Raw genomic sequence first — 25,634 nt, forward strand, 5'->3', positions numbered from 1 at the left:
CAGTAATTTGTTTTTCAAAATACTTTTTTTTTTGTTTTTAACTCCAGGCATTTGCTTTATTTCTAGGGCATAATGTACAAGCATGTACATTGTTAATGTGAAATGTATTTTTTTTTCATTTTCTTGTTTTGTTTTTTGACAAGCATGTAGGATATTATTTCAGTAAAATTTGTACCTAGTAATTTGTAGTGTTTTTTGCAATTTCTCGTTAAACATATTTAAAGTAATTATAGCAAAGCCCCAAGACTGTGATAGACTGAAGTGGCCAAATATTTGTACACGTTGTGTTTGTATACAGAATAGTTTAGCTTATTTTATGCAGAGTTGTCGTTTTTTTGTGAGAAGACATTGACTGTTACATCATTGATTGCAATGTTAATTAAGCTATTGTCATAAATCTGTGAGGAATAAATCCGATACAAGTTTTAATGATGTAAGAATTAGTACCTGCTCAAGAAACGGATTATCTTGCTAAAAGAAATGTTTGTTAGTTAAGTTTGCTTGTTGTCACATGTTGCTATAATAAATAAATTGTTTATACTTTAAACTGTTGTTTTTATAATCTACAGAGTAATTTTAAGATACAGGCAGCACGACTCATGCACGAAATCGAGGACATTCGCCGCCGCCTTGAAAATGCTAAGATGAAACTAACGGCTGAAATGAAGGTATGTCACCTGACTGATGTCAATCAAATCCTTGCACCTTCACGAAATATTGTATATTTCCTTCACTTTATCCAGGTACAAACTTTATCTGTAGGCTCTGATGTAGGCATGCTAACATTTATGTAAACCTTACATTAATTAACTGTCTTATTGAACTCAAATCTTAACTTCTATTCAGTCAAACCTCATTAACTCAAAGTCGGCAAGACCATGGCCAGTAAACACTTTTTAGTTGCTGAATTTTGGAGATTGGTTTACTCTAACTCATTTACCCCTGAAATTTCATAATGGACTGGTCTAATCTTTGGATGAGAAGAGTCTAATTGTGGCTTAAAGGGTGATTGAGTTCATATATCATTGAACATCAAAATACAGCTATACTTCAAATTACTCAATTTTTCAAGTTTTACAAGTTAGTGTTAATGAGGTTTAACTGCAATGAAATTACGATTTGTTTTACTAATGTTCTGCTTGGCATTTAAATACTTACAGGTATTTTTTCTATTTCTAATCTATATGAAAGCACTGCCAACATAGGTTTTGTACCTATAATTATATAGAGATGCAGTGGTGAAGTGGTTAAGATGTTTGACATTTTGCTACTAGCCTTCCATCTGCACAGGCCTATTAATTCTTTCAAGACTTTGCACATCCTTGAAAAGTTGAAACTTAAATACTGAATTTAAAAAACCAAACAAAAAACTTTATGGTGTGAAAGCTTTATGTTGGCATGGCAACATTGAATTATCGCCAGACTAAGGAAGAAATCTATTTATATATTTCATTAGGATTATTTTCAAGTCAAAATTTCTAAGATATTATTTAGATTTTCATAAAAATTCCCTTAACTTTTATTTTTCAAGATTGGAGATTATTTGTATTGGTTTCTGCATTCTTAGTCAAATGGTGAGAAAATTAACCTTCAAATTTTGTGGCTTGAAATCAAATATCCAAAATTAACCAAACTGTAATTCATGAATATAAAATGTGTATTTAAGTCTCTACAATTCATCTCAGATTTAGGACTAAACAACTACTATTTGTGAGAAATTTGATTCTGCTTAGAAAAATGTAAAATTCAAATTTACTCAGTCTCCAAAAACAATAATGACTGGCCTCTTTTTTGAAAACTGGAAATCCCTGAAGCACACAAACTGTTCTTTCCATTAGATTTGATATGATAAATTCTGACAGGCAATAAACAATAATCCACCCCTTCCCCATTTTACTTCTTGTATTTCTCTCTCTCTTCACTTAGTGTCTATGAGACAACAGAAAATAGAAATATGGTGGCTGATGAATATTTCTTCCTAAAGCTATACTATTTATCTTTTCCCCCTGTACTTTTGATCTTTTTCTCTTACTTAATATCTTCTATCTCTACTTATGAGATGATTTGTAGAGATCTTGATTTTTTTTCTTTACATAATATTAAGTTGACATTTGATTTTTTAAAACCTATTCAGTTTTGGTTGATCATATAGCATTTGATGTGAAATGTTGAATGTTTTGAAGAAAAGAAAAAATGTATTGTTTGGTTCTGTGTTTGCATGTAGATAAAATTAATAGATTTGCTTTGTAGAATTGATAGAATTTTGTTTGAATTTGTTAATAGTCTAACTTACGTATTCCAAGAAAAGTTGAAACATATTTCTTAAACAAATGACATTCAGGTTAGGACTTGTACTGAAAATTATGCTTACACACTGTAAAACCACAAATATATATACTGATATACAAAATACTTTTGTCATTACTAGTGAATGGAATACACACATGGTAATGAAATTCTTCAGTAGCTGGGAAATGGTAGAATTATACTCCATATCTTTAGTTTTTAGTAATATCAATGTTATTTCCTTTCCTTTTAGTTTTTTTGTTTTGTTTGAAAAAAAATTTTCAATTTCTTGAGATAAAATCATGGTTGTTAAAAATAATACAATGAAAATTGGAGATGAAAAAATAGATAATTGTATTTGTTATTCATAGTTTAGGAAAACATAGATAAAAAATATCCCTGACTGACAGACAGTCAGCTTTACAAAGTTAATCTTCATTACTCTTGTGTGTCATCTGTGTGGAATAATACAGGGATTGCAGTATTTGTGTTGGCGTAGTGGAAACTTGGCTTATACTGTTAATGAGTATTAACTGTTACTGCTTTTGTGCTTGTACTAACTATGAAAGTTCTCAGACTATTTACATCTATTATATGTGTGACAGTCTGATGACTACCTGGTCACTGGACTGTTGACCACTACCAGTGTGTGATAGTTCAAGATCTAACAGTATCAGTGTGTGACCATCTGAGGACTGTTGACCATTAACAGTGTACGATAGTCTGAGAACTGTTGACCACTTACAGTGTGTAACAGTCTGAGGACTATAATCTATTCACTAACAGTGTGTAACAGTCTGACAACTAAGGTGTAATAGTCTGAGAACTATTGTCCAACTAACAGTGTCTGCATAGTCTGCATGAGAACTATTGCCCTCTAACCATTTTTAATAGTATAAGGACTATTGCCCTCTAACTGTGTGTAATAGTCTGCGAACTATTGCCCTCTAACCGTGTGTAATAGTTTAAAGACTATTGCCCTCTAACCATGTGTAATAGTATAAGGACGGGTACTAACCGGGTGATAGGCCAGTAGATGTGTTGTGGTGGTTACCTATAGACTGGACAGCCTGACTGTATTACGCTCTGTATAACTCATATACATAACTCACTCACACACAGAGTAGTATGTAGACAACTTTTGTTTTATTTTTCATTTTTGCATGGAAAACACAGAAATGCATATTTGGAATGGCAGATAGTGTGTAGAGAAAACCGGAAATAGAATCACGGATATTTGAGACTGTAGAAAAACCTGGAAATAGAATCACGGATATTTGTGACTCAGTCAGGTGGACATACTTTGGTTTGGGCTGTTCAGTTAGGTGAAACTGCACAACACAGGAAATAGTCATGTATTAATATAAAACTTTAATAATATATAGTATACATTTACAGGTATATGAAATTCATGAATCAATAAAGATTTTTTCCTTTCTTTGAAAGATATTTGTCAACCAGATCTCCACATGAAGTTGAAGTTGTCAACTTCATACAACATATTTCATACTATGTACAGTCTGATGTTTTGATTTATCATACAACACAGATTTCACTGTACAATTGGAGTTGTGAAACAACACAGTGCAGTTGAGTGTTGTAAATAGAAATTTCATTGTACTGTTGGAGTTGGAGTACAATTGAGTTGTGCAACAACACAAGATTTCACTGTACCGTTGGAGTTGTGAAACAACACATATTTCACTGTACAGTCGGAGTTGTGAAATAGCACATATCATATTGTACATATGGAGTCGTGAATCAACACATATTATAATGTACAGATGGAGTTGTGAAATAGCACATATCATATTGTACATATGGAGTCGTGAATCAACACATATTATAATGTACAGATGGAGTTGTGAATCAACACATATTATAATGTACAGATGGAGTTGTGAAACAACAGATATTATGGAATGAAATGAAATAGGAAATGATAACTCTTGTTAAGCAAAAGCGATTAAAATTAAGCCCATACTAAAATCTGAAACTACATCTCTGACTATGTGGTATATTTGGGAATAATCTGGCTACAGAGATATTTGGGGTTAAACATGCCAAAATTGTCATTTTCATCGTTGATTTCTGTTTATCTCACCCTAGGTAAACTAAGTTGACAAACTGAAGCTTCACATATAAAAAGTTCACGTAATTTTGAACAAAATGGTATTTTGAGTTTTTCAAAAGGTTGTTTATACCATGGAGACAAATTTGATAAGAATTATCGTTCCTACTTCATTTCATTCCATTTGTGACTTCCTTTAGGTGTTACCCCACTAGTACAGATGGAGTTGTGATTCAACACTGATTTCTCACAACATTTAGAGTTGTGAAACAACACATATTATATTGTACATTTGGAGTTGTTGGCAACACATATCCCCTGTACAGTTGGAGTTATGAAATAACACAGATTTCTCATAACATTTGGAGTGGTGAAACAACTATACACTGTACAGTTGGAGTTGTGAAAAAACAGATTTCTCGCCGTACATTTGGAGTGGTGAAACAACAGATAATACACTGTACAGATGGAGTTGTGAAACAACAGATTTCTCGCTGTACATTTGGAGTTGTGGAATACTAATACTCCGTACAGTTAGAGTTGTGAAACAACACATATTATAAAGTATAGTTGGAGTTGTGAAACAACACATAGTTCACAGTACAGTTGGAATTGTTAAACAACACAGATTTCACTGTACAGTTGTCAATAAGCACATATTATAATGTACAGTTAGAGTTGTCAAACAACACAGATTTCACTGTACAGTTGTCAATAAGCACATATTATAATGTACAGTTAGAGTTGTCAAACAACACAGATTTCGCTGTACAGTTGTCAATAAGCACATATTATAATGTACAGTTAGAGTTGTCAAACAACACAGATTTCACTGTACAGTTGTCAATAAGCACATATTATAATGTACAGTTGGAATTGTTAAACAACACAGATTTCACTGTACAGTTGTCAATAAGCACATATTATAATGTACAGTTAGAGTTGTCAAACAACACAGATTTCACTGTACAGTTTGAATTTCAAACAACAAATTTCACTGCTCTTTTGGAATTGCAAGATAACATATCTCTACAGATTTTGGAAATCTCTGGAATTTTCACTTCAATAATAAAGCAAGAATGTTTTATTATAATAACAGTTGATTTAACTTTGTTTTAAGATAAGTATAATCTCCATCCATATGTAATGTCCATGTGCCTTCATTATTGTTTTATCTAGCTACGCAACCAGGCAGAGACCGAGCTGAGAGCCATGAGAGCAGAACTTACACAGAAAAAGATAAATCGTACATTGACAAGGCACCAACAATTCCCATCATCCCTGTCAGTGTCAGACCCATACCTTAACCAACATACAGCCATCACACCTCGCTCCTAAAACACCTCATATAGAGAAACTACATTCAGTAGAGGAGGAAAAGAAAATGCTGGACTGATTCAGGGATAAAAAATGTGGGAACCAGATTTGCATTGTGTATATAGGAGGACAGAATTGGTGTTATGAATACTCATAATGGAGGGCATGTTCAAGAGGAAGAAACTTCGGATGATCATGGAAACATAGTTATTCTTATTATAAAGATGTTGTGAACACATTCACCCCTGTAACTTTATGATGAGCTGTTCCAGCCTTTAATCCTGGAATAGTTCAAATGAGGTTTAGGGTTGAATAAATCAAGTATCTCAGATAATAAGTTATAAAGTTTCAAAAATTGATGGTTATGATGATTATGAAAGCGGGATGTTGTTTCAAATTCATATTAAGTATTAGATAGGTTTTATAAATTATTAAAAGAAAGAATTAGTACTTTTATTTGTGTGGATTGCTTTAGACCCACAAGGATGATGATCACTACAGAGTCTGAACCAACTCATGCTTTCTGTCTGTGGGAGCTCTCCTAGTTATTTATTAATCTGACATATAGTATGTAGGGACAGTTTTATCTTTGTTAACTTGTTATAATGGTGCTTATATTTACTCAAGAAGACAAAAGGTAGTACTTAGTCTATTTTAATCAAATATAAGCAAAAACATTCTTATCATCTGGTGTTGTATTTCATCAGTAACATCCGTTTATAAGGCCGTTAGCTGCTTCCCTTAAAAAACAAAACATTTTATTTTGAATTGCCATTTATAAAAAGCATTGTATCGACATTGTATTTGACCAAATAAAAACTCCAAGGTACTTAGATAAAGAAAAAAAAGTGAGTTGTGAACTTAACTAATTCACCCCTAAATACATTGTTGAACTCTAAATCTGCGACTGGAATAGGTCAGTATGAATTTTCAGAGAGATTGAATAAGTCATTAAAAAAGGGATGCAACTTAGGGAAGGGGCTTTACAGGGGCATTAGTATTTATTGGCTAATATGGTATGTGTAATTAAATAGAAAAATGAGAATTATTAGAAAAATGAAAATATAAAAGAAATGATTCACAGATTTCTGAAAAAATTTTATGTTCTATTCGGATTTTAAACTAATCTATCTTAAGTTCTGTATGTCACGATCATCTGCCTACATTATATTTGACAAATGTTTACAGTTTAAGTAAGATGTCTCAAACTTAATGGAATACTTGATTGTATCTTTGAAGTTTTGTTTGTATTTCATTGCATCATCAGTTACTGGTTATATAAAGAACAATATATTCATACAATTGATTGATTATAAATACATGTAAATATAAAACCTAGGGGAAAAAATTCAAAAAATAAAATCAAAGGTAAATGAAAACACTTTTTTAACCTTATATAAGATTTAATTTTATGTAAAAAGATGAAGAAATAAAAATTTTACCTGGCAAGAAAAACTCAAATAAATTTAAAAAAAAAAACGTACTTACAACTTACCTTCAAGAAGGTAACAAGTGTATCAGTAATTATTTCTTAGCTTTTTTTAGATTTTGAGTTAATCTAAAAATTCATGTTCAGTAAAGCTGCTGCTGAGTATATGTTATGATGTGTCAGGTAGATGACTCATAGCCCCATCAGTTGTCTACTACATAAAAGACATGGTTGTACAGGATTTATTCAACTTGATAATTTCCTGTGTAAATGTCTGCAGGGTTTATTAGGCATTCCTCTTCATTTTTTATATTTAAAACATAAATTATTACATTTTCCTTGTTCTAAACTGTTATAAGACCATGTTACAAGCCTCTGTGATAACCTGTACATAAATGTTGTTAGAGATCACACATCATTTCTAAATGTTCATCTCCTATATTGTAAGATATTGTGATTTTATATCAACTGTATACAGTCTTATAGGTTTTGATACTCTTCTTCAATTGATCAGTGGACTGTGCTGTGTGGTTTAAGTTGAATTGAAACAAAAAAAATGTGTTTGTATAATTTTGCAGACCTAACTTTCAGCAATAGTTTCTGCATTTTAGTTTCATTTTATCATTGTACATGTAGTTATTAAAACTTCATTTATATATATGAATTAAGAACACAGTTTCCTTTTGTCTCGTCTTGAATGTAAGTCAGAATCATTGTTCAAATAGATGTGAACTGTTATCATATCATATCTTATATTAGAAATTTTACCTGAAGTTACATTATTGCTTGTGGTATATACAGCCATGTACCTTTTATTTTAGTTTATTAGTTATCAAACATGACTCCAGGACTATTTGATAAAGTCTCCAATAGAAAAAATAATTTCTTCCTACTAATCTTGTTAAACTACAGATGGTACTACGGTATTTAATAAAGCTAAAGAGTCCAGAGTGCTGAAATAGTATTTTGTACATATAATTTTATTTCCATCATGAAATGATTCATAAGAATTTGGATTTTAGAAACTGAAAATATAAGATATTTCAATCTTTTTCTAGTCACCTATAGTATCTATTTTTTAGTTAAATTTTATACAGTCCCATATGTAGATTGATTCTAATTCTAAATTAGTTATCCTCAGCTTGACGAAGATCAAGACTGACTTATTTTCACAGATATCTTGTTATTTTTTCAGAGATATAAGTTATACAGTTATGTTGTTTATTGTTTGTTGTATTCCGTCCAGAATTGTACAGCCAGTGCCTGTGATGCATCCACTTTCTAGAGTCATGCAAGGATCTGCTGTGCCTTTTATGAGTTGTCTCCCCTCTTTGAAGGGTGGTCTCCCCTTATTTCTGTGTCCATTCTACTTTGCCTGTTATCAGTTGTGACGTTACAATTACTGATTAAGATATTTATATGAAAGATAGATATTATTTAATTATGATTACATCTGAATAAATTGGAAATGAAAATTAATTATTTTTTGTTTGTGTGTGTTATTCTACCCAATAACAAATCACCCATGTTGCCTACATTATCTGCAGTGGTGCAAATTTAAATGTACACTGGCTAAGAACAAAGTACTTTTTTATTATTTAAGCCCTACTGATACTAGATAATCAGATAAATTTGACAAATATGATGATTTAAGTGATATCTACCTCTTTAGGCCCACTTTTTTAAAAGGTGATAGGCTAATCACACTTCAGGGTCTGTTTTAGGTATTTTAACGGCAATTATGTCTTTATAATGCGATTTTTAGTTTCAAACTTGATATCAAATTATAACTAATAACCATTTTCTGAGGCTTTAACAATAATTTACAATATATGTGTACCAAGGTGCCTTTATATAAATACATTTATGAAGAAAACAAAAATCTATTGTTTTTTTACCCAAAACTAAAACAGAAAATCTGAGACATTCAAATCACTTTATTCTTACATTTACATCGATGTAAGTGATGTTTATCAATGAAGAGAACTACTTAACAACACAGTTGCAGTTTTTCCTCACATTTCTAGCATACAGATCTTGGAAAGACAGACAAACACAGGACATCCAAATGATACACTGTCCCTAGTGGACACCCAGCTTTCTGCTGAGGATGGTTAAAATCTGACAATGAATTTGACATAAAACATGATAAAAACCTGCTAAAGCACGATGAATACTGGATTAGGAAAACACTTATTATAATATATGTACAGCAAACCAACTTTCTTTGGCGGCTTAGGGTTAATAAATTTCACAAATTTCATTTCAAAATAAGTTCGCGAAGATTAAAATTTACGGATTTTAAAACTGAATAGAAATTCCTATCAAGGATGTAGATATATAATTTTATTTTTTACATCAACATTTGTTAAATTACTTGGATCACACGTGAAAGAAAATTTGTTTAAAGTAGGCAGTTTACTAGAGTTTAGTGGACAGTATCAATGTCATTATATCCACCCCTAGAAGTGAAGGCAGTTCAGGAGAAAATAAGGACCATTCACATGCCTGCAGACTTCCTTTGAAGATTTTAGTGAGAGCGACACCCAAAGCCACACACTCATCCATAGTGTACCATTATTCGATTCTTTTGATGTATCTGAAGTATTGAGGATGTAGGGGGTCTCACAGGATTATATAGACAGTTATAGTGATAGTAACCCCTGGAGTATCGAGGATGTATTTAGGGGGTATCACAGGATTATATCCACAGCAAAAGTGATAGTAACCCCTGAAGTATCGAGGATTTATGTAGGGGGTCTCACAGGATTATATCAACAGTATTAGTGATAGTAACCCCTGGGGTATCAAGGATGTATTTAGAGGGTATCACAGGATTATATCAACGGTAATAGTGATAGTAACCCCTGGAGTATCCAGGATGTAGGGGGTCTCACAGGATTATATCAACAGTAATAGTGATAGTAACCCCTGGAGTATCCAGTATGTAGGGGGTCTCACAGGATTATATCAACAGTAATAGTGATAGTAACCCCTAAAGTATCAAGGATGTATTTAGAGGGTATCACAGGATTTTATCGACAGTAATAGTGATAGTAAACCCTGGAGTATCCAGCATGTATTTAGGGGGTCTCATAGGATTATGTCAACAGTAATAGTGATAGTAACCCCGGAAGTATCGAGGATGTATGTAGGGGGTATCACAGGATTATATCAACAGTAATAGTGATAGTAACCCCTAGAGTATCCAGGATGTATTTAGAGGGTCTCACAGGATTATATCGACAGTAATAGTGATAGTAACCCCTGGAGTATCGAGGATGTATTTAGAGGGTATCACAGGATTATATCGACAGTAATAGTGATAGTAACCCCTAAAGTATCAAGGATGTATTTAGGGGGTATCACAGGATTTTATCGACAGTAATAGTGATAGTACACCCTGGAGTATCCAGCATGTATTTAGGGGGTCTCATAGGATTATGTCAACAGTAATAGTGATAGTAACCCCGGAAGTATCGAGGATGTATGTAGGGGGTATCACAGGATTATATCAACAGTAATAGTGATAGTAACCCCTGGAGTATCGAGGATGTATTTAGGGGGTATCACAGGATTATATAAACAGTAATAGTGATGGTAACCCCTGGAGTATCGAGGATGTATTTAATGGGTCTCAAAGGATTATATCGACAGTAATAGTGATAGTAACCCCTGGAGTATCGAGGATGTGTGTAGGGGGTCTCACAGGATTATATCAACAGTAATAGTGATAGTAACCCCTGGAGTATCGAAGATGTATTTAAGGGGTATCACAGGATTATATCAACAGTTATAGTGATTGTAACCCCTGAAGTATCGAGGATTTATGTAGGGGGTCTCACAGGATTATATCAACAGTATTAGTGATAGTAACCCCTGGGGTATCAAGGATGTATTTAGAGGGTATCACAGGATTATATCAACGGTAATAGTGATAGTAACCCCTGGAGTATCCAGGATGTAGGGGGTCTCACAGGATTATATCAACAGTAATAGTGATAGTAACCCCTGGAGTATCCAGTATGTAGGGGGTCTCACAGGATTATATCAACAGTAATAGTGATAGTAACCCCTAAAGTATCAAGGATGTATTTAGAGGGTATCACAGGATTTTATCGACAGTAATAGTGATAGTAAACCCTGGAGTATCCAGCATGTATTTAGGGGGTCTCATAGGATTATGTCAACAGTAATAGTGATAGTAACCCCGGAAGTATCGAGGATGTATGTAGGGGGTATCACAGGATTATATCAACAGTAATAGTGATAGTAACCCCTAGAGTATCCAGGATGTATTTAGAGGGTCTCACAGGATTATATCGACAGTAATAGTGATAGTAACCCCTGGAGTATCAAGGATGTATTTAGAGGGTATCACAGGATTATATCGACAGTAATAGTGATAGTAACCCCTAAAGTATCAAGGATGTATTTAGGGGGTATCACAGGATTTTATCGACAGTAATAGTGATAGTACACCCTGGAGTATCCAGCATTTATTTAGGGGGTCTCATAGGATTATGTCAACGGTAATAGTGATAGTAACCCCGGAAGTATCGAGGATGTATGTAGGGGGTATCACAGGATTATATCAACAGTAATAGTGATAGTAACCCCTGGAGTATCGAGGATGTATTTAGGGGGTATCACAGGATTATATAAACAGTAATAGTGATGGTAACCCCTGGAGTATCGAGGATGTATTTAATGGGTCTCAAAGGATTATATCGACAGTAATAGTGATAGTAACCCCTGGAGTATCGAGGATGTATTTAGAGGGTATCACAGGATTATATCGACAGTAATAGTGATAGTAACCCCTAAAGTATCAAGGATGTATTTAGGGGGTATCACAGGATTTTATCGACAGTAATAGTGATAGTACACCCTGGAGTATCCAGCATGTATTTAGGGGGTCTCATAGGATTATGTCAACAGTAATAGTGATAGTAACCCCGGAAGTATCGAGGATGTATGTAGGGGGTATCACAGGATTATAGCAACAGTAATAGTGATAGTAACCCCTGGAGTATCGAGGATGTATTTAGGGGGTATCACAGGATTATATAAACAGTAATAGTGATGGTAACCCCTGGAGTATCGAGGATGTATTTAATGGGTCTCAAAGGATTATATCGACAGTAATAGTGATAGTAACCCCTGGAGTATCGAGGATGTGTGTAGGGGGTCTCACAGGATTATATCAACAGTAATAGTGATAGTAACCCCTGGAGTATCGAGGATGTATTTAAGGGGTATCACAGGATTATATCAACAGTTATAGTGATTGTAACCCCTGAAGTATCGAGGATTTATGTAGGGGGTCTCACAGGATTATATCAACAGTATTAGTGATAGTAACCCCTGGGGTATCAAGGATGTATTTAGAGGGTATCACAGGATTATATCGACAGTAATAGTGATAGTAACCCCTGGAGTATCCAGGATGTAGGGGGTCTCACAGGATTATATCAACAGTAATAGTGATAGTAACCCCTGGAGTATCCAGTATGTAGGGGGTATCACAGGATTATATTGACAGTAATAGTGATAGTAACCCCTGGAGTATCCAGGATGTATTTAGAGGGTATCACAGGATTTTATCGACAGTAATAGTGATAGTAAACCCTGGAGTATCCAGCATGTATTTAGGGGGTCTCATAGGATTATGTCAACAGTAATAGTGATAGTAACCCCTGAAGTATCGAGGATGTATGTAGGGGGTATCACAGGATTATATCAACAGTAATAGTGATAGTAACCCCTAGAGTATCCAGGATGTATTTAGAGGGTCTCACAGGATTATATCGACAGTAATAGTGATAGTAACCCCTGGAGTATCAAGGATGTATTTAGAGGGTATCACAGGATTATATCGACAGTAATAGTGATAGTAACCCCTAAAGTATCAAGGATGTATTTAGGGGGTATCACAGGATTTTATCGACAGTAATAGTGATAGTACACCCTGGAGTATCCAGCATTTATTTAGGGGGTCTCATAGGATTATGTCAACAGTAATAGTGATAGTAACCCCGGAAGTATCGAGGATGTATGTAGGGGGTATCACAGGATTATATCAACAGTAATAGTGATAGTAACCCCTGGAGTATCGAGGATGTATTTAGGGGGTATCACAGGATTATATCAACAGTTATAGTGATAGTAACCCCTGGAGTATCGAGGATGTATTTAATGGGTCTCAAAGGATTATATCAACAGTAATAGTGATAGTAACCCCTGGAGTATCGAGGATGTATTTAGTGGGTATCACAGGATTATATCAACAGTAATAGTGATAGTAACCCCTGGAGTATCGAAGATGTATTTAAGGGGTATCACAGGATTATATCAACAGTTATAGTGATTGTAACGCCTGGGGTATAGAGGATGTATTTAGAGGGTACCACAGAATTATAAAACAGGCCCCCTTTTTTAACCTAAAATTACATATTTTACCAAAATGCATAAAATAGAATCAATTACACATCAGTATGTACATCTTAATAACTCCCCGAATCCATCCCACATGAAAGCTCTGACATCTAACACAACAAGTTAAAAAGGCTTAAATCACAGACACATCATGATCCAGTTTATCTACACTCACCTGAAGTGAACTGATCTCACAGGGTAAGAGATTTAACAAAATCTTAATTCTACATGAAAGGAGACAGGATTATTGACATTTCTTATACATTATACATTTCTGTGGGCAAAAAATTTAATATCAAAAACAGACTTCATAATCTTCTTTTAAAAAGATAGTTTTATCAATCAGTCAATAGTTTTTATAACCTGACCAAAAACATATTGCATTTAAAACTTATTGACTTGGTATTCTAACAAGATGCATGCATAATATTTAAATATATTTGAATATAAACATGTACATCTCTGTAGTACGTTCATTTCATGAAGCCAACAACAATAATCTACTTTATGACTACTATAATGCTGTGAATATCACATTAACTGTACATCATAAATAATACTGTTCATAAAACCACACATACATATACAACTCAAGTAGTCTGATTTGACTAAACAACCAATTGTTTGATTAATATTTTATACATAGTAAATTGTTACACAAATAATATTATACAATTCATGTACTATTAGAATAAAACTTTTGTGGCAATCTAATTTCATACTTTTTTGCCCTACAAATTTTTGATAACATATTAATTTTACGATTGTGGCCATTGATTTTATCATATCTTTTAATTTTCTCAAATTTTATAGTTCTCTTCTACTAAATATGCAAACTTTAATCGCAAGTAAAAAAAACTACATTTTCTGACGGTCTCTCTCATATAATCTGTACAAAAAGAGTCATTGTTAATAAAATATTCCACATGTACAGCGTAGATACTTTCTAGAATATGACAAGTAGTAATCGCAAGCATTAGGTTAAGTATGAATACTATATTGCTATACTTGTTTGGAAAATATCACTTATCAATATTGGAAGAGTCAGTTCTGTTAATTCCAGAAAGATATTTTTCACCAGGTTTAGGTAAAATCAACTCCATCAAGAGATTATCACTAGGTTTAGGTAAAATCACCTCCATCAAGAGATTATCACCAGGTTTAGGTAAAATCAACTCCATCATGAAACTATCACCAGGTTTAGGTAAAATCAACTCCATCAAGAGATTATCACTAGGTTTAGGTAAAATCAACTCCATCAAGAGATTATCACCAGGTTTAGGTAAAATCAACTCCATCAAGAGATTATCACCAGGTTTAGGTAAAATCAACTCCATCATGAAATTATCACCAGGTTTAGGTAAAATCAAGTCCATCAAGAGATTATCACCAGGTTTAGGTAAAATCAAGTCCATCAAGAGATTATCACTAGGTTTAGGTAAAATCAACTCCATTGAGATTTTATTGCTAAGTTAAAGTCAAATCAACTCCAAGACTTTATCACCAGGATAGGTAAAATCAATGTCATCAAGATTTTATTAATAGGTTTAGATAAAATTAACTCCACAAATATTTTTAGTCTTTGGTATCATGAAACAACCTATAAGAGTATGAAACTGTTGTTTCTTTTTAAACTTAGCCAATCATAAATGACATCTAAAAAGTGACAACGTTTTTGTTTGGCTTTTTGTTTGGCTAAGCAACATGTCTGAGATTATTTTTAGATCAGCTGTATGTAACTACACCCCAGGGGTGATCTTTATCATTAGGTGTTACATGAGAATATCTTCTGATTCTCACATTTGTCCCACATGTTCTGCATACGGTCGTGAAAAGTCAATACTATTGGCTTCCAGGTCCTTCACCAGTCCCCTGTACTCCTGACGGAGCTGCTGTTGGAAGCTGTGGAGGAGGCGATTCCCACTGAGGGACAGGAAGTCAAGGACGAGAATGTTGGAAGGGAAATGTTGACGCTGGTACGCTCGTATCTGCTGGGCAGCTTCAATCAAATCTTCACCTTTGATCCAGTTGTAGCTAAAAATCGACAGATAATTGCGATAAATGTGGTAAATAGCAATCCCATAAATTTTCAAATTTTGATTCTCTGATCACATTGGTTCAACACAATTGTCATAAATGTGGCAAAAAGCATCTACAAATTTAGATTCTCTGTTTGATAACATTGGTTCAACACTGGATATATATTTAAGGAGCATCATGTTCACTACAATACATGCCCAGGCCCAGTTTCACAAACAATCATTAACTATAAGGAATTATTTAACTTAAATTTATCGATAGGAAAGCATTACACAAGATAAGAGGATGATTAGTAAGGAAGGTTCCTGAAACTGGGCCCTGGTAGGTTAGTTGGTAATTAGACTTAACCTCCTATAATAGATAAGGCAATTTAAGGATGGCCTCCCCTGAATGTGGTGTGTTGTGTGAATGTCTGACACACTTACCCAATATTGAGGGAACGAAGAGCTGGCCGCTGAGGAGAACATGCAATAGCTTTCAGGAAGTTCAGTGCACCAGATTCTGAAAAATATGAATCAGAAAAAAACCAGTATATTTGCTTTCCTCAACAAATGGCATAAATTATTTGATACAATAATTTACACTGTTCAAATAACACCATGATAGAAAGATTGCATTTATATTTCCAATTGTAATTGTAATCTAACTATTCTTTAATTGTTAAATATAATACATAAAGGTGCATATACATTGTATACCTGAAAGAATTACAAGAACTGACAAGTGGTTTCTAAGGGGAGGTAATAATTCCTATATGTCCCTTTTTACTTACCAAGATGGTTGTTTTTGATTGACAGTTCCCGCAGACTTGGGTGGCCTCTAACAGTCTGTATAAACTCATCACTGCTCACTACAACAGATGCAACATTCTATTGGTTGGCCTCTTTTTAATAGTAATCTCAGTTTATAGGCCCATATTATTACATACATGTATAACCACAAGATATTAGAAGAAATTTTAAAATCTATCATTCAATCATATAATGAACAATTTTATAGGGAACAGCATGACGAGAACGATAACACAGATTTTTTAAATAACAGACTTTCTGTAGCATGAAATGAAGCCCAAAATGAATTATCAGCACGTTTAATGTTATTTTAAAAAGGACATGAATTAAATTATTTACCAAAGTTACTACGGAGCCTGCTGTAGTTCAGAATGAGAGTTTTAAGGGAGACACACTTTTCTATAAATAGTAACAATGCCTCCTCTACCGCTTCCTCCACCACACGATTTCCACTCAGACTTACTACCTCCATCCGTGTGTTTTCTGAAATATACATTTAAAATCAGAATGAAATATACATTTAAAATCAGAATGAAATATACATTTAAAATCACACAAGAAGCCCAAGGGCCTTAATGGTCATCTGACTACCTTTGCAATAGTTGTATGGGAAATTAATTAAATATGGTTTCATGGTGGCCATATTTAATTTTGCATCAACCAGAGATGTAACAACACTTAAAGATGGCCACCATGAAACCATATCTAATAAATTTCCCATTTTGTCGGGACCATATTAAGATCATATCAGGCAAGTTTCAGCCAAATTGCGCCAGTAGAAGATGGCGGCTGTGGCGGCCATGTTGGATTTCGGATCGGCCCGAAAAATAACAACACTTTGTCAGGACCATGTCATGATCATTTCATGCAAGTTTCAGCTAAATCGCACAGGTAGAACTTGAGAAGAAGTTCAAAATGTGTTTTCAATGGCGGCTATAACGGCCATCTTGGATTTCAGATTGACCCGAAAAATAACAACACTTTGTCGGGACTATATCAGGATCATTTCAGCTAAGTCCCACTGGTAGAACTTAAGAAGAAGTTCAAAATGTGTTTTCAAGATGGCGGCTATAGTGGCCATCCTGGATTTCAGATCGACCCAAAAAAATAACAATACTTGGTCGGGACCATGTCAGGATTATTTCAGGCAAGTTTCAGCCGAATCGTACCAGTACAACTTGAGAAGAAGTTCAAAAGTTGAAAAGTTTATGCACAGTGGATGGCACACAAGGCAAGGCAGACGACAAACGACAGCAGACGCTGTTTTGCCGTCTGGTAAAGTGGCCTTTAATAAATAAATCTGGTAAAATGTAATAAATAATTTATGTTGAAGAGATATTCCTGCAAACATATTCAACAAATGAAGCTATTTGTTTACCTGCCAGAACCTCCAAGAGTCGGAGAACCTGTTCTCCTTGCAGAAAACAGCCATTAAGTTTGAGATGTATCAGTGCCAAGTCGTTCTTGACAAGATCCAACAAGGCTGCAAACGCTGAGTCAGACAGCATATTCATACTCAGATCTAGTTTCTTTACACCACGTAACAGCACTACAAATGATTTTAATGTGAAAGGTCATATATGTATAATCATTATGTGTATGTCTAAATATTATGTATTGTACATGAATTCAATACAGTTAAACTTTTTCAAATCATATTCCTATCATAAAATGTATAACATAATTTTTTCATAAGCTAAAGCTTACAAATTATTTTGTTGATACTGGAAAGATTATTTGTGCTTTTGTGACTAAACAAAGGTTTCAAAACAAATACTTCATGTTATACAGTACCTGGAGAATACCACAAAGTTCTACTCAATATCAAGCTTGCAGCCCAAGTAAAAACTGAAATCTAGATTTAATCTAACGGCTGGTGTGAAAGATGAGGCAAGCAGACACTTACCATTGGGGGATAAAGGCTTGGAAACCTCGATTGGTTTTGTACAAGCTTGGAAGTCTAACCATTCTAGTGGTTTGTGATCATGATTCTCTCCATATCTAAATATAAAAGATTAATGATATCTATTTAAAAGAATAAAATAAAGAAATATATAAGAATTAGCAAATGATTACAAGAATATTAGGCAGAAGCAAGTTACTCCTGCATACTTGAAAACACATTGAAGTAAAAAATAAAAAGTTTTTTTAACTTGTCTTTTGAGTATTAGTAGTTACATTGAAAAGGATGTACATATTTATTTTTTAATTTGTAGTATGAATTATTAATAAATCATTACAGGCTGATTGGAAATTTTGGATATTGAAAGAAATGACCTTTGTTGTCAGACACACAGTTTTACAATTATCAACCAAATACAGATATAAAAACCATTCAAACTAAACCGTACTTGAAGTCTGCATGTAAAGTGTGTAAGAATTTCTGAAAGAATGATGGATGCAAACTGATGTCATCCAGTACAAGATGAGACAGCTGGTGGTTGTGGACTTTCTGAAGTAAGTGTGTGGACAACTCCTCTGACTTCATGTCTGCAAAATCAGGCATTATCTTAGTTAAAGATGTTGAAACCCGATCAAAAATTAATAATTAAACTATATATTATTTTTACAGTTATCTTAAAAATATAAATAAAAAAAATAAATAAAATCCATTTACTGTAAACCAAAATTCTTTTGCAACTACTTAATTTCACAATTTCCATTCAAAGTATATTCGTGGAAATAAAAGTTTTGTGGATTTAAAATTGAATGGAAATACATTTGAGTTTAATTGTGCAAGAATTGTAGAAAATGTATATTTGCAGAGATAAACTGATTTAACTTTATTGCCAAATTTGCGAAAAATTAATTACACACAAAAGAAATTTGGTTTACTTGATTAAGTACTTTGTAATTAACTATAGATATATATATATATATAATTACTTTTTTATCCTTTATGACTTGGCACCAACAACTTACCAACATCAAAGACTCCAAATTTCCTAAGAGATGTCCAGCCTGGCAGCACATGGACTAGAACAGCACTAATATCATAACGGTTGGCAGTACTAAGAAGAGCAAAGGATTCAAGACCTGTTACAATGTCATTATCTGACAGATTATTATCCTGTGTTCGGTCTTTCTGGCACTCAATTTTTGGCATTTGATTTCCAGGACAACAGGAATTTGCAATTTGGTCTACGGAGCTTGAAGAAATATCAGTTACTGTTTCATTTTTGGACAAAGTGTGTGTTCTTTTGATATGAGACTGACACTGAACACATCGTGCTGGCGAGGGAGGGACATGTTGACTACAATCATCAGGTCGGAGATTTGTGGGGTTATGTGTGAGGACAAGATTCTCTAATGTGTCTGCGGGTCTGGGAAGAGGTGTGATGGCTTCATCATAAAGATCTAGGACCTGTGGCTCCAGTAAACTTTCTGGGCCATCTGGAATATCAAAGTTTGACGACTCACTACCGTCACTGTCAAATCCAACTTCCCAGAGCAGAGGCTCTATATTCCTAGAACACACTGTCCTCTCATCAACATGACTAGAGAAAATACCTGAGCTAGTGGATGGCATGGCATCGTCATAATACTCCGAGTCCTCTGGATTTTTGGATGTCCCTGAACACATTTCTGGGTTATCGTTTGATTTTGCACTATCTTCACTAAAGTTAATTACCGAGAATTTGTTTTTATCATCAGTAGTGTTTTCAGCACAATTACCACAGAGAAATTTTTTAGTATGTAATAAGTTAACTGACGTTTGATTTAACCTTCCTGAGCAGACAAACATCAAGTCTAAAAGACAAGGTTCTGATAATTTCACTGTAGATAAAATCACTTTAGTTAATTTGCCGTGCTTCATCAGAGCAACCACTAAGGCACGTATGCCTGTATAGTAGGTATCTGTGAGTGTCACAAGCTGAAGTCTTTCTGTAACCTGCAGAAGCTTCTCCAGAAGTGGATCACAGCCTGCAATCCAACCACACTGAGATCCTAGCACGCGTAGTGTCTGGGCATGAGAGGAAAAACTAAGGAGCTGCTCCAAGTGGAAAGACATGGGCCCAACTGTGCCCCCGTCGTGATGACTGGAGATGATAAATGAAATAGCAGAAGAAGATGATGACGATGATGATGCTCGGGGAACCTGAATTACAGGTGGAGGATCAAGTGTTTCTCGATGAACAAGTCGATGGATTGGGCAGAGGAATAAGCTGTGTGGATCTGCAATGAAAATATGAACAATTATTCACTTTGTCATCAGATTCTAAGGTATATCATTATTTATGTACATGTAGTTTGCGAGGTAGAAGGATCAAAATGATGACATAATTATTTTTACATTTGACACGTCTTTTAAACCAGAAAGCTACATGATAACTGCATATTATCATTTATTGTTGATCAAATATAAGTGGTAAAACAATTTGCCAAATCAATGTTGTATCCGTAACTTTTTGTATCCTGTATAAAATTACTGTTGAGAGACCATAAAAGTTAAAAGAAATTCATGACTGTCAACATGAAATGCTTATGTGTACTTCCTTCGGTGGCTAGAAGGTTCAATATTTATCATGTTGGTATTATTTTCCATTGTCACCCATAGTAAACAATTATTTGAAATAATTATTCTTTCTTATAAGAAAATCATGTATCTCATAACAACAAAATATTTCCAAACCTCTTGTGTTAACACTGAGGGTGCAAAAGTTGAGAAGATCATGAAAATGTTTCATCAAGTAGATTTTGCGTGGATCCTTATCGACAGCTTCTTGGAACACGTTCATCATTGACTGTACCCCAAACCCCCATCTCCGACGGATATGCATGTTCCATAGCCAATCACACTTTACACCTGTGAAATCCATGTACATGTAAATCAACATTTGTTTTGTGGATTACATCCTACAGGAAGCTAATGATCTTACAAGGAAATGTCAGATTAGGATTGAGAAGGAGGTCAGAGTATCCGGAGAAAAAGAACCATCCCAACAATTTCCTGTCAACTGGCCAAGTAATTTGGTCTCAAACTATGGCCTACAAGAGGTAGAGATTATTGACTATAGTGATAATGTGTTAGAGAGTCAGAAATATATATGTATTATAAGGACTCTCCACATCAAAAACCTACCACTCTGTCTATTAATAGGCTGTACATGTGAAATAACACCAAAGCAAACAAGTACATTGTATGCCATTACAATGGTCATGATCAATTCATTGTGATTTGCCAACCAGGTAAATAAACACCTATTTTAAAAGATAAAATTACATGCTTATATAAAAAGAACTAACCAGTATAAGAAAGGCTTTGATGGATTGAATGAAGCCAGTAAGCACTCATGTAAGGCAGGATGCTCTCCAGAACTGGTCCTGGTAAGTCTGTAAATTAAAGCATAAACTTTATTATTATTATAAATCTGGCCCTAAAACCAGACATAAAGCCCAGTTTGATAATCATTCCTGAACTTTGAGGAATTACTCAGCATCAATATCTCCATAGGAAAGCATAACAGAAGTTAAGGGAAAATCTTCAGGTAGGTATTAAATCATTAATACAGTATTAATAAGATGGGATATGGAAACCTAATTAGTTCTGGCGGTCCCACTATCATACATGTTCCGATTGACCAGGGGTTACTTTCATTCCCTGTCAGCAATTGGCTTTGTGCACTCAAGCTTGGTATGCCAGACTAGGGGCAATGGGTCCTTTGGACCCTCTTTGATAGCCAAAGTGTCACCTTGCATCCTCTGTCAGCTGCTGGCTACATGCACTTAGTATAGCGTGTGAGGTTAGGGCCTGAGACCCTTATGGGACCCCTATGCTGGGGAGGTTTGATGACGAGCCAATCACATTCTAGCCAATGACAGAGGTTAAAGATTGAGCTATAGATTACTGTGCTCAGACTTGTACAGTACAGTCTCCTGAGCACTGTGATGGTGTCTAGTCATCACCAGGTTCAAACACCTGTTCATATTCTACAGTTGGTGTTTCCTCATGGAACGAAATCCCATCCCATCCATCCCATATAATTAAGCTATGCTTTGTAATGTTTCTTTTTATAGTGATTAGTTGTTTATGTTGTAGTTTCTAGGTTGTTATTGTCTAATAGCAGAAGACCAATATTTCATATTTAGGGATTATCGTTTCCACAGATATATTGTGTATTATTACATAATATTACATAATATTAAATATGGTTACTTTTGGCCCAAACCTGTCTTTGTGTTTATATTTACCAACAGTATATCTGATTAATTTAAGGAATTCTTTCCCATGAGGAATTTTAAGTTTAAAAAGAATTTCATTAAGTTAAGAAATGTTCATGAAACTGGGGTCTGATCATCTGCTAAAGGTTGATTTGGTGACAGAACAAATAACAGTTGAATATGTCATATGCATTTATGGTCCCCAATGATAAGGTATTATAATATTTCCATAGTTCAAAAGGGCTTGTCTGAAGGAAATCTTACATCTCGGGGTAAATAACTAAATATTAAACGGTCATATCACCCTACTACTGTAAAAATAAATTGTTTATAAAACCAAAAATAATGGAATGGACAATTTATTTTGTGGTATAAATCTGAAGGGGAGATAATTATAATAAGTGAAGGACAATATTATTAGTTGTATAGTCTGTTACTGCCCCCCTATAAAGGCATAGAGGGTCAGTAAGATTTAAATGGGGCGAGAGTGTAGCCCGAGCCTACTATACGAATATATCATATCAAGGACCATTTACTTGTTTCATTAGATCTTTGTTTCCTATTTGTTTTCTCAAGAATCTGAAATCAAACCTAAATCATGCTGGCGAAGTATACAAACAATCGCCGCTTTTAAAAAAAAATTGGCCTACAGTAGGCCTACATATTCATTTATGTTTTTCTTTCCGGAATCTGCAAATAACTGTATAAGGAACCTGAAGAACAATACTGAATAATTCATAAATCAACAATAATTTGACATTCCTAGGGCACAGTAGGCCTACCTCAATGTGACATCAGACTGGTTGTATACTGAAAGCATCATAAACAAAAGTGACACAAACATCCATCCAACATTTATAGCACAGACTCCATCATCATCTCTGCATTCTCGCTGAGAAAATCACTTAAATTAATGCCGATAAATTAATTTTTGAGTGAGGGTTGATAGATCTATAGTACGAACCCCTCCATTTGTTTATGATCGCAGTCAAGAAAACGCTTGAATTCTTACGTTTGACTTTCACCGCGTCATCAACTTTCAAACTGGCATAGGGGAAGCAACTCGTATTTGAAAAATGCATTTCATTTAATTTGAAGTATCAATACGATTTTGAATTAATTTTACATAAAAATTTAATAAGTAAAATATATTTTTACTGTAATGAAATGGTATATTTAGTTGAGGAGATTAATGTGTTCAAATTTTGAAGCGAGGGCGACAGCCGCCATATTGTACCATAATAACATTTACTGACCCCCTATAAAGTGTTAGGGGGTCACCATGTGACAGCTCTCCGCCAATCATATGGGGATATTTCTGTCCAAGGTGCTATAAAATGTTTTATCCTCCTGACAGTCAGAAGGTGATATATTTTCCACTACAACAGTAGCTAAGATATTATTTAATCATATTGATATCATTCATATACAAAATTCTGGTGCTTTTCACTGTTTTACCCCAATAAACATGCCATTATTGAAATTGACAGAAAGTCAAACTCGGTTCTTCAGAAAAAATGGGTTAGCTTTATTATAACTTACAGGACCTAAATCTGGGTACTGTCACATGTATCCTCATGATATTAATATATATTACAGTCAATTTAATTTTCCTCTGAAGTTCCTCAAAATCTTGTGAACACACTTAAGTAAAACCTGTCTTAGCGACCACAGCTCTCACTTCACAGACCTGTGTATAAAGATCACTTGCTTTAGCAAGACCACTTTATTGGTCTATACCTGTGTAAAGATCCCTTTAATTTTTTCATTTGATGTTCTTTGTAGAGAGTAGGCATATACATCTCGATTCTCAATGACTCAAGACACATGTAAGACAGATTAAAGAAACTTCACAATTTATTATTCACTGACCTGCTACAGCATCCGTTGGAAACAAATCCATATTTTCACCAACAAAGGTGGATGCCATTCTAAACAGCGACTTCATCGTGAATCCGATCAGTGCACCAGTCTATACCGACTTAGTTATCTCTTGCATTTCATTATATACCAGACAGTCATTAATTTTGCAGCATGGAGTGCTCCACTCATACTCTTTTGCTTTCCTTAAAAACACACTGCAGACATCCAGCTACGAATGTCAAATCCGAGAGGGGACGTAACTCTAAGTTAATGACATTCTAAAATAGGTCACTACCGGATTCCGGAAAAAAATGTTGAAAAATATTAACAAACTTTTGTTTCTATTATTCCTCTAGAAAGAGTATACACTGTAATTTCTAAATAATCAATAAAAATAAAATAATATGTAATGAAATAGTATATAACTTGACTCCACACATCATTATATTAAACATGGTTCTGTCAGTCAGTAAAAGTCATAGTTTTTTTTAGACTTTTTACACAGGAGACCCAGGTTTGATTCCTGGTCGAGGCACTCGACAGGAAAGTGTATTCTCTCCTGTTCTTCTACATCGGTGCTTAACTAGATGTATTAATTAAGTAGAGTAAAAGGAGCAAATATTTCCACCTGTTCTTCTGCATGACTGTGAGGGTTGTTGAGGTCCCTGATCTTGACATTTTACCAATATGTACATTTGTATATATAAAATCTTAATGCCAACATTTCGGGTATGGAATGTGGATTCAAAACTAGTTATTTCTTATGAGCTGTTGATACTGATGATCTTTTCCCCCATTATACTCCAAATTTATTCACTAAACAGGAATGTAAAATCTGTTTCTGATATTTGATCAGTGACAGTACATACACGAGTCAATATTATTCACACTATACAGTCCATTTTGTGTTTTTATCCTTTTTTCCATTTTACTATAACCATAAATCTTGATATGAGTCGTATTTCATCTGACAGTTAGCTGATCACCAATCAACAATGTCAAGTTTATGAGGTCATATTAGTCATACAAAGTAAAAAATAATTTAGAAGAGTGTAGTCTGTTCTCCATTCTATCATCCTTCTTCCTCACTTTAACATCCAAACTTCATTAGCATGATGAAGATTAAAATTCTCCATAGGGTAGCATGAACAAAGTTAAAGGCCCACTACCTTTCCGGAGAAAAACATAAAGATTTCTTAAAACCATTAACAACATCTGAAAATATATACCAGTGGCC

The 25,634-nt window shown here is 34.2% G+C and overlaps 2 protein-coding genes across 3 annotated transcripts in view; one reads left to right on the plus strand and one right to left on the minus strand.

Annotated features, from left to right (window-relative positions):
• Positions 1-8,582, plus strand: part of LOC138325769 (caldesmon-like) — a 66,194-nt gene extending 57,612 nt beyond the window's left edge. For both annotated transcript variants that reach the window (XM_069271651.1, XM_069271650.1), the window contains 2 exons: positions 570-668; positions 5,537-8,582. In XM_069271651.1, the coding sequence (XP_069127752.1) occupies positions 570-668; positions 5,537-5,695 (258 nt within the window). In that variant the 3' untranslated portion in view covers positions 5,696-8,582. The remainder of the gene's footprint in view (positions 1-569; positions 669-5,536) is intronic.
• Positions 8,583-9,025: 443 nt separating this feature from the next.
• LOC138325768 (uncharacterized) lies at positions 9,026-24,656 on the minus strand. The gene is made up of 11 exons (XM_069271649.1): positions 24,407-24,656; positions 21,620-21,706; positions 21,006-21,179; positions 19,295-20,548; positions 18,724-18,862; positions 18,279-18,373; positions 17,751-17,921; positions 16,712-16,855; positions 16,354-16,431; positions 16,007-16,082; positions 9,026-15,575 (listed from the first exon to the last, which is right to left on the minus strand). Exons 1-11 carry the CDS (start codon positions 24,480-24,482, stop codon positions 15,338-15,340), a joined length of 2,532 nt encoding a protein of 843 aa, XP_069127750.1. The 5' UTR covers positions 24,483-24,656; the 3' UTR covers positions 9,026-15,337.
• Between the last annotated feature and the right edge of the window lie 978 nt (positions 24,657-25,634).

This window comes from Argopecten irradians, chromosome 6 (assembly GCF_041381155.1).
Source record: "Argopecten irradians isolate NY chromosome 6, Ai_NY, whole genome shotgun sequence".
Classification (NCBI taxonomy): domain Eukaryota; kingdom Metazoa; phylum Mollusca; class Bivalvia; order Pectinida; family Pectinidae; genus Argopecten; species Argopecten irradians.